The following is a 12,700-nucleotide window of genomic DNA, read 5'->3' on the forward strand; positions in this document are numbered from 1 at the left end:
TGTATTTAGCCCTTTTGTCGTTGATGGGAGGCAGCAGCATGTTTCAAACACTTTATGGAAAATAACACATCTTCATGTAATGGACATTTATGCTGATGTGAATCTCATTCAAAACTCTTATTGTATTCTATGCTCCAGGTTTCCATTTCAATGACTTAGTGGACCAGTTTTGCACAAAAGCAAGATAATGTGATACAAAAGATATGACTGATAATGATTTTTTTTATTACCCCAAATAAATCAAAGCAGATCAAGTGACTTTCAATGTTCCACTGGCGCAGAGATTCGCTTATTGTTTGCAATAGAAAGTTTTCTAAAAACGTTTAAAAAAAAATGGTATTATTTAATTGGAAATCATAAGAACAAACAGGCGGTTGACCAAAGCATATGTCATGGTTAAAATCAGAAACACATCGAATCAGATTAGTATATTAATTATATTTATCATTTACTATTTTTTTAATTCCATGTGAAAAATTAAGAATTTATTTTTAATTTTAATGTGACATTGTTCATGCTCATCTAAAATTTTGTTGTTTGTCCCGTCTGTTATCAGGAATTTTTAAAATCAATATTGGCCTTCACCAAAGTCTTTGAGACACATCTGTCTTTTCACACTTGCTGATGTTGCTATTCACTGAGTGTTGTTTGAGCATCTTTCAAAGAGGATAACTGCCCCGTGTGACTCAGGAGAGGAAAAATCTATAATCAAACTCCCTGAGGATCACGTGTCATCAGCTACGAGGTGCAGTGTCTTGTGTTTTTAATAAAATCACCACCATTGATGCAGTGATGTGACTTGATAGTGCAGAATTGTATCTCCAGACACTGCATCTGAGCTGCATCTTTTACCCTCATCCCATTTATGACAAAGAGCGTGAGAGAACTGGGCTGCATTGGACTCCTAACCCAAGTTTTGGCTTTACCCAAACAAAATAACAGAATCTGTCTATGTTGAGAAGATGTGCAAGCTCCCCTTCACTTTCAATGAAAAAAAGCATCTGGTAAAATTAGCACTAAGAGTGGTGTTGAGGTCAGTTCCCTCCCCCAACATTTGTTCTTCCTCCTGTTGTTTTTCATGCAAATAAAACCTGCAAATTTACCTGCGTGTCACCTCAGCCAGCTCCTCCCTCCAGTAAATGCTGTAAGGTGAGAAGCGCAGACCTCTTTGTTATTTGCTTCAACATGAGTCAGTTCATTTCCAAGTAGTAAGGATGAAATAACCAACTGCACAGGTGGTCTTTATCTTCATCGATCTGCACACAATGACGGAGGAAAAAAGAGGAAGTGCTTCTCAGCTGCTCGCCTGCAGTAATTTCAGTGACAGGTAAGTTTAACTTTGAGACATGGCTCTCTCTCTACAACTGCTTGGATTTTGCTTTTGTAAAGAGTATTGCTTAAAACCCGGGAATTGAATCAGGTATTAAAATGAAATGATAAAAAAATAGAAGGCTGTTTATAAAAAAAAAAATGCCCTAAGAAAGTATAGATTACTATATAACTTCAGAAGGAGATCTTTTTTTTTTCATGTTGAATTTTGCTTCTTGCTCCCAGTCCCTCTCGCAAGTAATTTAAAACCTGCAAGTTGCCCAGGCGGCGTATTTGATGTCCCAGTGACAGACACATTATCCTGAGAAGGCTTCTGTAGTGTCTGTCATCAGCAAGCAGCACAGGGAGAGAGAGAAAGAGAGAGAGGGAGAGAGAGGCGGGAATGAAAACTGACTCCACTGTCAGTCCTTCTTTAACCATTATCATCTGCTTTGTGTTCTGGGTTGTTCATGCTCTGATGCAGGATCGATAGCTACGGCTTTGAGAGGCCTCACGATTTTGACTCCTACAAGGAAATGATGGATAAGTATGTTGCAGTGCTCAACAGAAGGGCCATCAGGTGGTCTAAACTTCTGCAAGAGAAACCCCAAGTGATGAAGAACTTAACAGGTAGCAAACATAGTTTTGCTTCAATCCGTGCATAAAATCTCACTGTAAAATCTGTTTTGAAAGTCAAGAGGTACGTTCGAAAAGGTGTGCCAAATGAACACCGCAGCAGAGTGTGGATGGCAGCCAGTGGCGCCCAGGAGTGTTTGGAGAGCAACCCAGGATATTACCAGTCTTTGCTTGCCGCGGAGCACGACTCGAAGCTGAAGGAAACCATCCGCCTAGGTGTGACTGCGGCACACAGCTTGCTCACATGCCAGCATGTCCGCACTGTAGTCCAATGTATCTAACTTTCTTGCAGACATAAACAGGACCTTTCCAGATAACATCTTCTTCCACGATCGAGCAGGGCCCGGCCTGCAGGAGGCCCTGTACAATGTGCTGCTGGCCTATGGACACCACAATAAGGCGATAGGATACTGTCAGGTGAGGAACAAGAAGATTGACCATCTGTTTACGTTCTAACAGGACTAACTAGTTCCATATTATTCATGCGTGTGTTGGATCACAATCCAACGCAGCAGTTTTCTAACTTTTTGTACAACCTGAATCCCGGACGTCTGCCTTTTACTGCAGTACATTTCATATAGATGTCTTCACCCTGACAGGTTTAGAATTAGGAGTGTTCACCACATGTTAATTGTAAAACCTAGCTTTGTAGGAATAAATGTACAATTTTAACTTGCTTGATGTGGCATAATGGGCTTTTGTTGTATAAAAGAATTAAAACGACTACCATAACTATATACAGTTTGACTTCAATGCAAAAAAACAATCTATTTTATTGCTCATTTATATGCTTTGTTTTTAATCTATTTATTTCTTGTAGGTTTCAGATTGAACTCAATTGAATTGAATCGAAATAACTTTATTAAACCTATAGGGCAAGCAAAAGGCACAGCAAGTAGCACTGTAAACATAAGCCATGGACATAAGCATGACTAAAGATGAAACATAGATGTTATTGTCATCCTCACCATTGTCATTCTCCTTTATCTGCAAATTGTCCTGTTTGTTTCAAAATCATGGGAATTGCTTGTTTTAAATAGAAGCATGTAGCTCATCAATATTTGAACATTTTTTGCGATTACTTTTTTTTTATTTGGAAAGTATTTGTAGCTGAAATGATTTTCTGGAGATATACTGTACAGTATATCAATGTCTCTGACTGAGGAGAAAATGTCTTGTACTATCAGCTGGCTATAGATCAATCACACAGTACCTGATATATGACCAGCAGGTAACAGTGTTTGAATCAGGAATAATGTTGTAGAGGACATCTCCCACATGCAGGCATGTTTTTATTTTCTCTTAAACCTCCAAAATGCACCCCTTCCTTTGTTTTTGTTTTTTTTTCAGGGCATGAATTTTATCGCTGGCTACATCATCATCATCACAAGAGAAGAAGAGAAATCGTTCTGGCTCATGGACACATTGTTGGGCAGAATACTCCCAGGTAGACCCTTCCTTCACGCAGCACACACACATTCACTAAACAACCAACTCTTCCATTGCCAAAGAAATTGTTTCAAAGAGCACGTTCATGGATTAAGTTTGAGATGAAGCATGTTTATCAATGAATCATCTCAGCTACGGGAAGCAAACAAATAAACAAAAGATCTGATCTACTATATGCAATCTATTCATAGATACATACATATATACATATAAATATATACGTAAAGGTATATATACTGTATCAGTGTGTGTATGCGTGTGTAGCAATCCAGAAGAGGATGAGAAATTGCTTGAGTCATCTATTTTTTTTTTATGCAAACGAAATAGCCTGTCTGTAAAAATACTCATGTTTATTGTGATGTTCTGTAATATGCCTTTTTCACTTCCCTCTGGTGTCTTATCATTATTATTAATATTATTATTATTATTGTTGTTGTTCGAACTGCCATCCCCCAAGGTTTTACGCATAAAATCCATGGTGGACAGAAAAGTCACCCATTCATCTGATATGAAAACAAGCAGCGTAGAAGAATAATGATGACATGAAGAAGTATTATAGCCCCTGTCAATGTCAATGTATAGATTACTACAGCCCGGCCATGTTGGGACTTAAGACTGACCAGGAGGTTCTCGGGGAGCTGGTGAGAACTAAAGCTCCGGCGGTTGGCCAGCTCATGGCCCATTACCCTGGCATCTGGACCTTGTTGGTGTCACGCTGGTTCATCTGCCTCTACATCGACATCCTGCCAGTGGAGGTGAGACAGAGCAGTGGAGATGCAGAAGGATGGGACGGAGACGATGTGGCAGATGACTATTTCCTGATTTGCAGACAGTTCTGAGGATCTGGGATTGTCTCTTCTATGAAGGCTCCAAGGTGCTTTTCCGTGTTGCTCTGACTCTCATCCTTCACCACCAGTCGCAGATCTTGAGAGCTCGCTCTCTGTCAGACCTGTGCGAGTGTTTCAAGCAGATAACAGGTGGAGGTTTCACTCTCGACTGTCACACCTTCATGCAGGTGAGAAACATGAAAAACACGCCGGTTTTCACCCAGTGACATGAAATTAAAACGACCACATCACCTCCCACTTTATATGAGCAGCACATAAAAGAGCAGAGCCAGGGCTGGACGTGACTGACAGGTTTCTTTTTTTGTGGATTCTCCGTGGTCACCTTCTTGCTCCCAAAGTCCAAGAGAAAATGAAAAAAAATTCCAAAAGGACAATTAAAGACTGAATTGTCCTTAGGTGTAAATAAAATAGTGAATGGTTGGATGCCTCCAAAGGTGACCACGTGATTGGCAGGTGACTGGTCCAGGTTAAACCTGCCTCTCGCTTAATGTCAACTTAGATTGGCTCCTTCCTTACGTGGCCTTTTGCACAGATAATAAATGAATGAATGAAAGCATCATGTGACATTACTTAAATACCAGGAAGATGTTAGATAGAAATTCACTTGGGTCAGAAAATAAAAAAAACTTTCACCAATTAAACAAAAATACATGAAAATATTAAATTGACATCATTTGGAAGATTTGATGATGGCTAACAAGTTCTGAGGGTAATTCGTTTGTGAAAACCTGTGTCAGCTGACCCATGAATCACTCAGGCTATATTATATAACTGGATTTGATTTTTCTAAAACCAAATCTGTCCACATCATCGCCCCAAACCGGGCCTACACAGCATAGATGTATCTACTGTAAGATGCAGTAAAAAAGTAATTTGAGGATACAAGGAAATTTAGAGATGGCAGCTCTCAGGTTCAGTGGAATCAAAAACAGACAAAAACAACCTAAAAAAGCAGGACACAGAACAACAATACAATGATAGCAGCATCCCTGGGTTAGAGATATAAGGCAAAAAAAAATACAAGACCAAAAATATCTTAAAAATAAACATCAATAAAAAATATAAATAACAAGAAGAATAAATGGATAAATATGTAGAAAGAAAAAGGTAAAAAGTAGAGAAGTAGGAATTTGACAGTTTGTTCTGGACTTTACGGGGGAGATTTCATTTAAGTCTTACTCTGAAATGCCTCACTGAAATAAAATTCTTTCTGCAGAAAATCTTTGGCGAGCCTGGGCGTCTCTCCATGGCAACTATTGACAAACTGAGAGACAAATTCAGACAACAAATCCAGGAAGAGGAATTGCCATGAAGTTTGTAGATTTATGGGTTTTCCCTCGTTTGGCCTTGGAACTGCATTTATTAAGTCTCATGTCACAAAGTACCGACTCAGTATCACAGAGCAGACAATACGGTGGCTTTTTGTTAAATTCTGAGAATCACAATGTACGCTCCGGTCCGTAAATCCGGAAGCTGAAACTGCACTACTGATTGTGTTTCAGCCGTACCTTTTATCAGGGTCCATTTTGTTGCTGTAAATACTTCATTATCACATAAGTTGCTTTCTGAATTTTATTTAAAGCTCTTGCACTTGTCATCCTAAATTAATGACAGGAGTTGCTACTGTTAAAGTGTCAGATGATCTTAAGGACATTTCTTCATTTGTGATACATCCAAGAAATTAGCTTGTGGCTTTATAATATCACACCAGTTAAAGGCAATCTCTTTAACATAATGGATTTTAAGATTTGTGTGTAACAAATTTTAAGCAACTTTCACCTTTGCAGCTCAAAACAGTGAACCATCATAGCTCTCTGCACATTGAAAAACTTGATTTTGAAACGAAAAGAATGACCAAATCAACATTTACTAATTATAGCACCTTCTTTGTCACTTAGAACTAAGTACAAATATTAGACAATGACTTGGCTTAGTTTCACACTCTCTCAACCCCATAAAGCACAAACTAAACACTTAATTCTGCACTTGTGCTTAGCTTTCTGTGACATGTCCAAATGTGAGGTGAAAAGGGGCTAAGCCAAAAATCCAACAGGTTAATTAGACAAAGTGAATAAAAATTAGACAAATCTGCCACTTTGTTTTACTTTTATTGACCTTTGACACAATTAGAAAACATTTCAAATTATCCATTAAAACCAGACTAAATCACTGCTATTTTTATGGGGAAAACATAAAAAAAAAAAGTATTTTCTCCTATTAAATGAAACATTTGATGTTTATGGTAATACAACACTGTGCGTGAGAGCTATGTGAAACACAGTGAATGTCCCACAAATGGCAGCATGAAGTGTGAGTGAATCAACAAGGACCTCTGTAGTTTCATTAAATGATTTTCCAGGTGAGAAGGCACTAATAAACCCTGACCTCAATACTGGGCTGTTTCAATAGTTAAATGGGGCTGTACAGAGTGTACTGAAGGGAACACGTTTTACTAAAAGTGGGCTTCTGGTGCGTGTACTCTTAACAGCAAGTAACAAAACAATAGTTACAATCACTCGAAGGAGCAGAGTAACATTTGGTTATTAAAGACTAAACGGCTAGCAGGGCTTTGACAAAAAGGTGACACGGTGAACATGAGCTCTCAGCAACAAGTAGTCACGACATAGAGGACCACGATATGGCAGCTTTTTCGGCAAGAGCAATTTAGGCTGCCGTGTTCAGCCTGGTGTTGTGTAGCTGCTATTCTATCCTGCAGCCTGATGGCCACCCCTTCACAATACTCCCATTAATAACAGGAACTATGCTTGATCTTCCTCATAACCTAGTAAACCCCTTTCAACAGCTGACATCTTTTCTGCTACCTTTTTTTCTGTTATTGCTGCTCAAGATTTATTAGCTCCAAAATTTCCCTATACATTGATTTATTGTAGGGTGTCACAAACAGAGTGCATCTGCAGCCATACTGATCTATTTTTGGGACTTCGGTTTGCTCTTGCTCTCTTTCAAAGTATTTAGAACAGACCTTTAAACTTGAGTTGGGAGTGGAGTTTTTTTCCTAACAGCTAAGCTTAATGCTCCTTATACTGTTTAAAGCCATATGTTGCAGTAGCTGAATGTATATCAACCATTTAACTACAAGATCACTGTGACCAAGTAAGCTCTTCAAAGCTGCAGTATCATCTGCTCACATCACCTCTGATACAATTAAATTCCATTCAGAAATTCTGTTCTCATTTCAATTATATTATATACATGAGGGTTGCATTGTTATGAAGAGACCTGGTAGGCAAACAGCCTGTTTCCTACAATGTAACAATATTGCTGTAAGTAAAAAAAAAAAAACATCAACAAACTGTAACTATTGTTTATAGTGTTATGTGCCTCCAAAAGAAAAGCAGGTCTTAATCAGAAGAAAACAAACTGGTCTTTCAGTGATGAATGCCTCCCCTGAGGAGTTTGAAGGAGTTTACTTAGCTTTGAATTTTTCACTTTATGATCCATAACTGGGTTGATAAAGGCCAGGTCCTTTCCCTACATCAAGATGTCAAAGAAAGTTAACTTTTTGGAGATGAAATTCAGACAGTTATTCTTTTGGACATTTGACAATGAAGAGCATATCAAATGACGATTCTTCAATTATAGCCCAAAAGTGTTTTGTGAGGTTGGAGACCTTTGACCACCAAGTAGAGTAATTGTTGACTCAAGATTGATTTAAAATTCCCTCTGGGCTTTTCTCAGATATTATCTCAGTTTAGGAGCGGGACAGACTAACTGACACCAGAATTCAAGACTTGGGACTATGGAGCAGTTTCCCAAGAGTCTACCTATTGCCCTGAATGTTGTGAGGCAACTTAATAAAAAATATTTGCTGTAACTAGAGAAGTTCAAAATCCAGTAATTTTCCCTTTAAAGAAAGAAATGCTTTTATGTCAAGACCACTAAAATGGTCCCCCAAAACAGGTAAGAAATTCCCTCAAGTCCCTTTAACGGAAATAAATAGTAGACTACAGCTGAGTACTGTCATTGACCCTTTCATCAACATCCATCCTCATTCCATCGAAATTGCCCAACCATGTCCCTTTTTTTTTTTTTTTTGAAAGAGCAAGTCAATTCGGAAAGTGCGTATCAGGGTGATCACAGAGAGGAAGGGGGTGGAATTATGGAGGATAGAGGAGGCAAGGTGGGGTAATGCATTCTGGCCTCAGAGCAAAGGTGAGTGGGCCATTCTCAGATAGTTTGATAACCAGCATGACTCCTCTTCCTGCCGATCAGGTAGGCCAAGAGCACAATAAGGACAAGAGCAGCTAGAGCTGCTCCAACAATGATGGGGATCAACATGTCATCTTCATCCAACAGGCATTCTTCCGCTGAGAGAGAAAAGACCCAAGAGATAGTGAGACACTGCATTAGGGCAGACCTGCAACATATTCAAGCTGGAAGTAAAATCTTTTCATAAATGTCAAATGTTTACCTGCACCAAACTGACTTTCAGTCAGACCAAAGGGCTGCACCTGCAACTGAAAGGTGTTGATTGTCAAATTTGGAGTAATCTGCAGAGATTGCTTCTCCCTGCACATATAGGAGAAGCCTAGGGTGCCACGCAGATAGCTCAGATTTGCACTGTGGGCCAAAAAGGGCTCTGGAAATAGAAAGAGAGGAAGGTTTCCTGTGTTAAGGAGAAAAATTTAAAAGGTATAGCGGACAAATTCAGAGTACAGCGATGAGAAAAAGACACATTTTATTGAAAGAAAAAAATCCAGATTTACAAAGTTAAATGAAAGATTTCATAACCATGAAAGAAAAAGAAACAGCACTATTGTCATAAAAAGTAAGCTATTCTAATTACATCAACTTCAATTTGTTTCATCAAAGACACACGCTATTCTTTTGGTGTTGAACTATAACTCAAATTTACGCCAAAGTAATGTGTTTTTGAATTGATCAATAAAGAATTTAATAATTGTGACAACATTTTATCCGAACATTTAACATAACATTTAAACCTGGAAAAAATGAACTGAAAATTCAGTTTCAACAAATGTCAGACTCATGTGTCCATCTGATAGAAGGGACCTAGCTTTCCTACTACACAGTAGATGTAACGTGTACTCACCTGCTATGTCCGGCAGGACTACTGACAGAAACACTTCACCCAAATTGTACTTTTTGGATGTAGAATTCTGGAGAAAAAAACAAAAAAACAGCCATTAGCATTGCAGTAAAGCAAATGGAGAGAGGCTCTAAAAAACTGTCACTGTCACTAAAAGATAAGGCAGTTAACAAAACCAGTGAGTTGATAAAGTGGACAAACAGTAAAGAATACCTTACCAAAGTGAATAAGAAGGTGAGGTTTGTTTGGTCTACATCCATTATAAGCTGAAGAGAGGCCCTTTCCGCATGACATGATCCAGAGCTGTGTGTGTGGTTGGGCTGAAGGTTCAGAATTTCTTGTACTGTCTGCACATACGATTGAGAATTTATAACTTCAGACATTCTCTCTTTAAACATTCGACAATTTTGAGTCTAGATTCAAAGTACCTTATTTGTGCCAAGAGAAAAGAGAGTGATGTTGAGTTGGAGGCCCATGTTTGCCATTAAACAAACACTTCCACTACTGTTTGTAACATTGTAGCGCCCCATTTCAGGTCTGCCAGGATCCTTGTGAGGTGGGGCACTTGTTGTCGGGACTACAGTGGCAAAACTCTGGTGCAGGGTGACTGCTGCAAGGGAGTTACTGAATATGAGTGTTACCATGTAAACTAAGGGAAAATCAGGAAGTGAATAATCCTATCAGTAAAACATTTATAGGCGTGATATTGATACAAAACGCATTCAAATATTGTCACAAACTGCATTATTAAAACATCAAGTGTGAATGTATCGTGTTTAACTGGTATCACTTGCATTGTCCGAGACATTATAACATAGTAACTCAATACGTGTAGCTCTAGGCTAGCATGTATTCTGCCAGCAGAGGGCATTGTTTGTTATGAGGCAACAAGCGTTAAATCATTAACTTTTGTATGGATTATACAATTCTCCCTCCAAAAACTACGGAACTTGTAAATGTAACTGTAAGGTAAAGTGTGGTTGACAAAATTTCACAGTATTACCAGTAATATATACTGTCAGCTAGCCTAATTCACAAGATAGAAACACCATCAATACTTATCTCATTTGGATGTAACAGGAACAAATACAGTTTGTAGAAAAGATGCACGTAGAACCCAATGGATGCTGAACACCATGTGGTATAAAATGTACGACAGTGACACTCAACGCGACTCCTTTTTCTCACACAGCATTTTTTTAATGACGTTTAACCATAAATGCCTCAGTGCTGTTTATACATTTATGGTTTGTAAATCTTTTGTCCTCAAATTAACTGGAAGGGCCGCTTACAAATAAAACCCTGTTAAGAAATTGCAGCTGATATCACTTGAATACCTCCATCAGCATACCCTTGGAATAGATTAACAGTAGAGCAAACTAAAAATATCTGATGAATTCATTTAAAAACAAAAAAACAGGCTTTACACTTTCATCACTAAATGGTGTACAGTGCAAAGTACATATCTGATGGCAGTGAAAGCAGCAGTCACTTTAGCTAATTTGTCTCTGCATGCTACTTCACACAATGCCGTTATGTCCGTTCAATCCATTGATGCCTCAGTACCATTATAATGAAAAATCAAATGCTAAGTCCTTACATTTCTGAAAAGAAAATATAGTGTGAAGTGTGATCAGTTGTAATGTTTCTTGCAATGGTCATTGTTTTTGTTCAATTCTGAAAATAAATATTGTGGATTGCTGAGGAAAAGTATCATCTGCGGATATGTTATCAAAAGGCTATCAATCCCATACATGTGTGGTTCTTTGTGAGTTTCTAACAAAACTCATATATCACAGAGAAACTGAAGTGTTTCCTTCAGACATGCATGGGCCGGGGATTCATTCATTGAAATTCTCCACGTAGAAACAATTTCTCACACTCAGCAGAGGCTGAACTGTTTCAATGATTGAAAACCAGAAGCCAGGTAATTCAATCTGGGTTATCTAACATTGTGCTTTTGTCATTCAACCTCAGTACAGTGTTGACATTTGGCACTCAGTTCCTTTTCAATTGCTGTTGTTTATCAATGGCAATCAAACTGAAGAAAGAGAGAAGTTAAAATTTGGTGACTTAAACTTGGACAAGCATGTAACACTCGAAAGGTGCTTAACATTTTCATTATTTTACAGTAATCTAATCCTAAAACTTCTTGCATAATTGTGGATTTAGGAGATTTTTTTCCCTGATTCTGACGAATTGCCCACACATTTGGCCTGTACTCTTGATAAAAACAAAAACAGAAACACCTCCAATGTAATCCTTCTTTCCTTTACATATGGCCATGAAGATGTAGTTATTTAGACATTGTTGAAATGCATATAACACTTAAAATTAAAGAGGGGAGCTTTCTCACAGAAAGATAATCATACATGTATAACTATGATGAGTGCCATGGGCCCAGACTGACAGATTTCAATTTCAGGTCTAACCCTCGAAAGCAAGGCTAGCAAAACTGGACCGACCCTGCTGCAGGCCACCATAGGCCTCAGGGAAAGGTAAGGCGAGCAGGTCACACCGCCATACCGCTGTTGGCGCTAGACCTCTAAACCAGATGTTAAAACCTTAGCACCGTGAAATGCAAAAATATAAAATAGTGCGTTTCGACCCATTCAAATGCGTATCCCGGCTTTGACTGACAACGTAACCCCAAGTTAGCAACATGGTGACCATTCCCGAGTCCTTCTTGCTAGGTTAGCTTCGACGTTCGAGTTGGCAATGTTCAACTGTTTTGTTAAATGGTAAACAGTTGTCAGTTGACACACACTAGGTTTACCAAAGCCATACATACCTAAAACCAACTGCAATGCTACTGCCAGGGGCCAGTGTTGGACAACGCCGATCTGCTTCATGTTTCCTAGCGAATTTCGGTTGGCTCTAAATCGCACCAAAACCACTGTCAATAGAGGCTAAGGTTAGCTCAGTTATGTTGTGCTATGCTAACGTGACTGCAATAACAACGACGCGGGGAAAAATATATTTAAAAGCAGAAACAAAACCAAAATGGCAACCAAAAGCTAATCTTGCTGTTGAAGTCGATGCGCGACTGCTATTCTTGTTTAAATAATCTAAGAGGTTTGTTTCGCTCGACGGGGATACTTTATCGTCGGAATCAAGGCAAAGGCTGACTTCAGCGTCATGTGACCGGGGCTTTAAGAAACACCGAGAAAGTCACGTGGTAGGAAGCGACGCGCACACACACACACACACACACACACACACACACACACACACACACAACAAACAAAACATTGCTTTAGAGTCACTGGAATATATAGTCTATTATTAAATAAACTGTACAGAGTTTAACAAAAAGAAGAATCACTACTATCAACTAAATTTTTTTAGGAAACCGATCAAAAGTTCTTGAAAAGGTATCAGGAGTTAT

At 38.7% G+C, this 12,700-nt stretch overlaps 2 protein-coding genes across 2 annotated transcripts; one reads left to right on the plus strand and one right to left on the minus strand.

Moving 5' to 3' along the window:
- The first annotated feature begins 2,188 nt into the window (after window positions 1-2,188).
- LOC147234592 (growth hormone-regulated TBC protein 1-A-like) lies at window positions 2,189-5,553 on the plus strand. The gene is made up of 6 exons (XM_086144504.1): window positions 2,189-2,198; window positions 2,285-2,361; window positions 3,295-3,391; window positions 3,976-4,148; window positions 4,223-4,408; window positions 5,458-5,553. Exons 1-6 carry the CDS (start codon window positions 2,189-2,191, stop codon window positions 5,551-5,553), a joined length of 639 nt encoding a protein of 212 aa, XP_086000630.1.
- Window positions 5,554-6,330: 777 nt separating this feature from the next.
- lamp1b (lysosomal associated membrane protein 1b) lies at window positions 6,331-12,459 on the minus strand. Its single transcript, XM_086145145.1, has 6 exons — window positions 12,104-12,459; window positions 9,741-9,922; window positions 9,531-9,659; window positions 9,316-9,382; window positions 8,674-8,841; window positions 6,331-8,569 (listed from the first exon to the last, which is right to left on the minus strand). Exons 1-6 carry the CDS (start codon window positions 12,162-12,164, stop codon window positions 8,430-8,432), a joined length of 747 nt encoding a protein of 248 aa, XP_086001271.1. The 5' UTR covers window positions 12,165-12,459; the 3' UTR covers window positions 6,331-8,429.
- Window positions 12,460-12,700: the final 241 nt, after the last annotated feature.

Source organism: Fistularia commersonii, chromosome 4 (genome assembly GCF_037954325.1).
Source record: "Fistularia commersonii isolate RoL2024-O1a breed Wild chromosome 4, RoL_Fcom_v1.0, whole genome shotgun sequence".
NCBI lineage: Eukaryota > Metazoa > Chordata > Actinopteri > Syngnathiformes > Fistulariidae > Fistularia > Fistularia commersonii.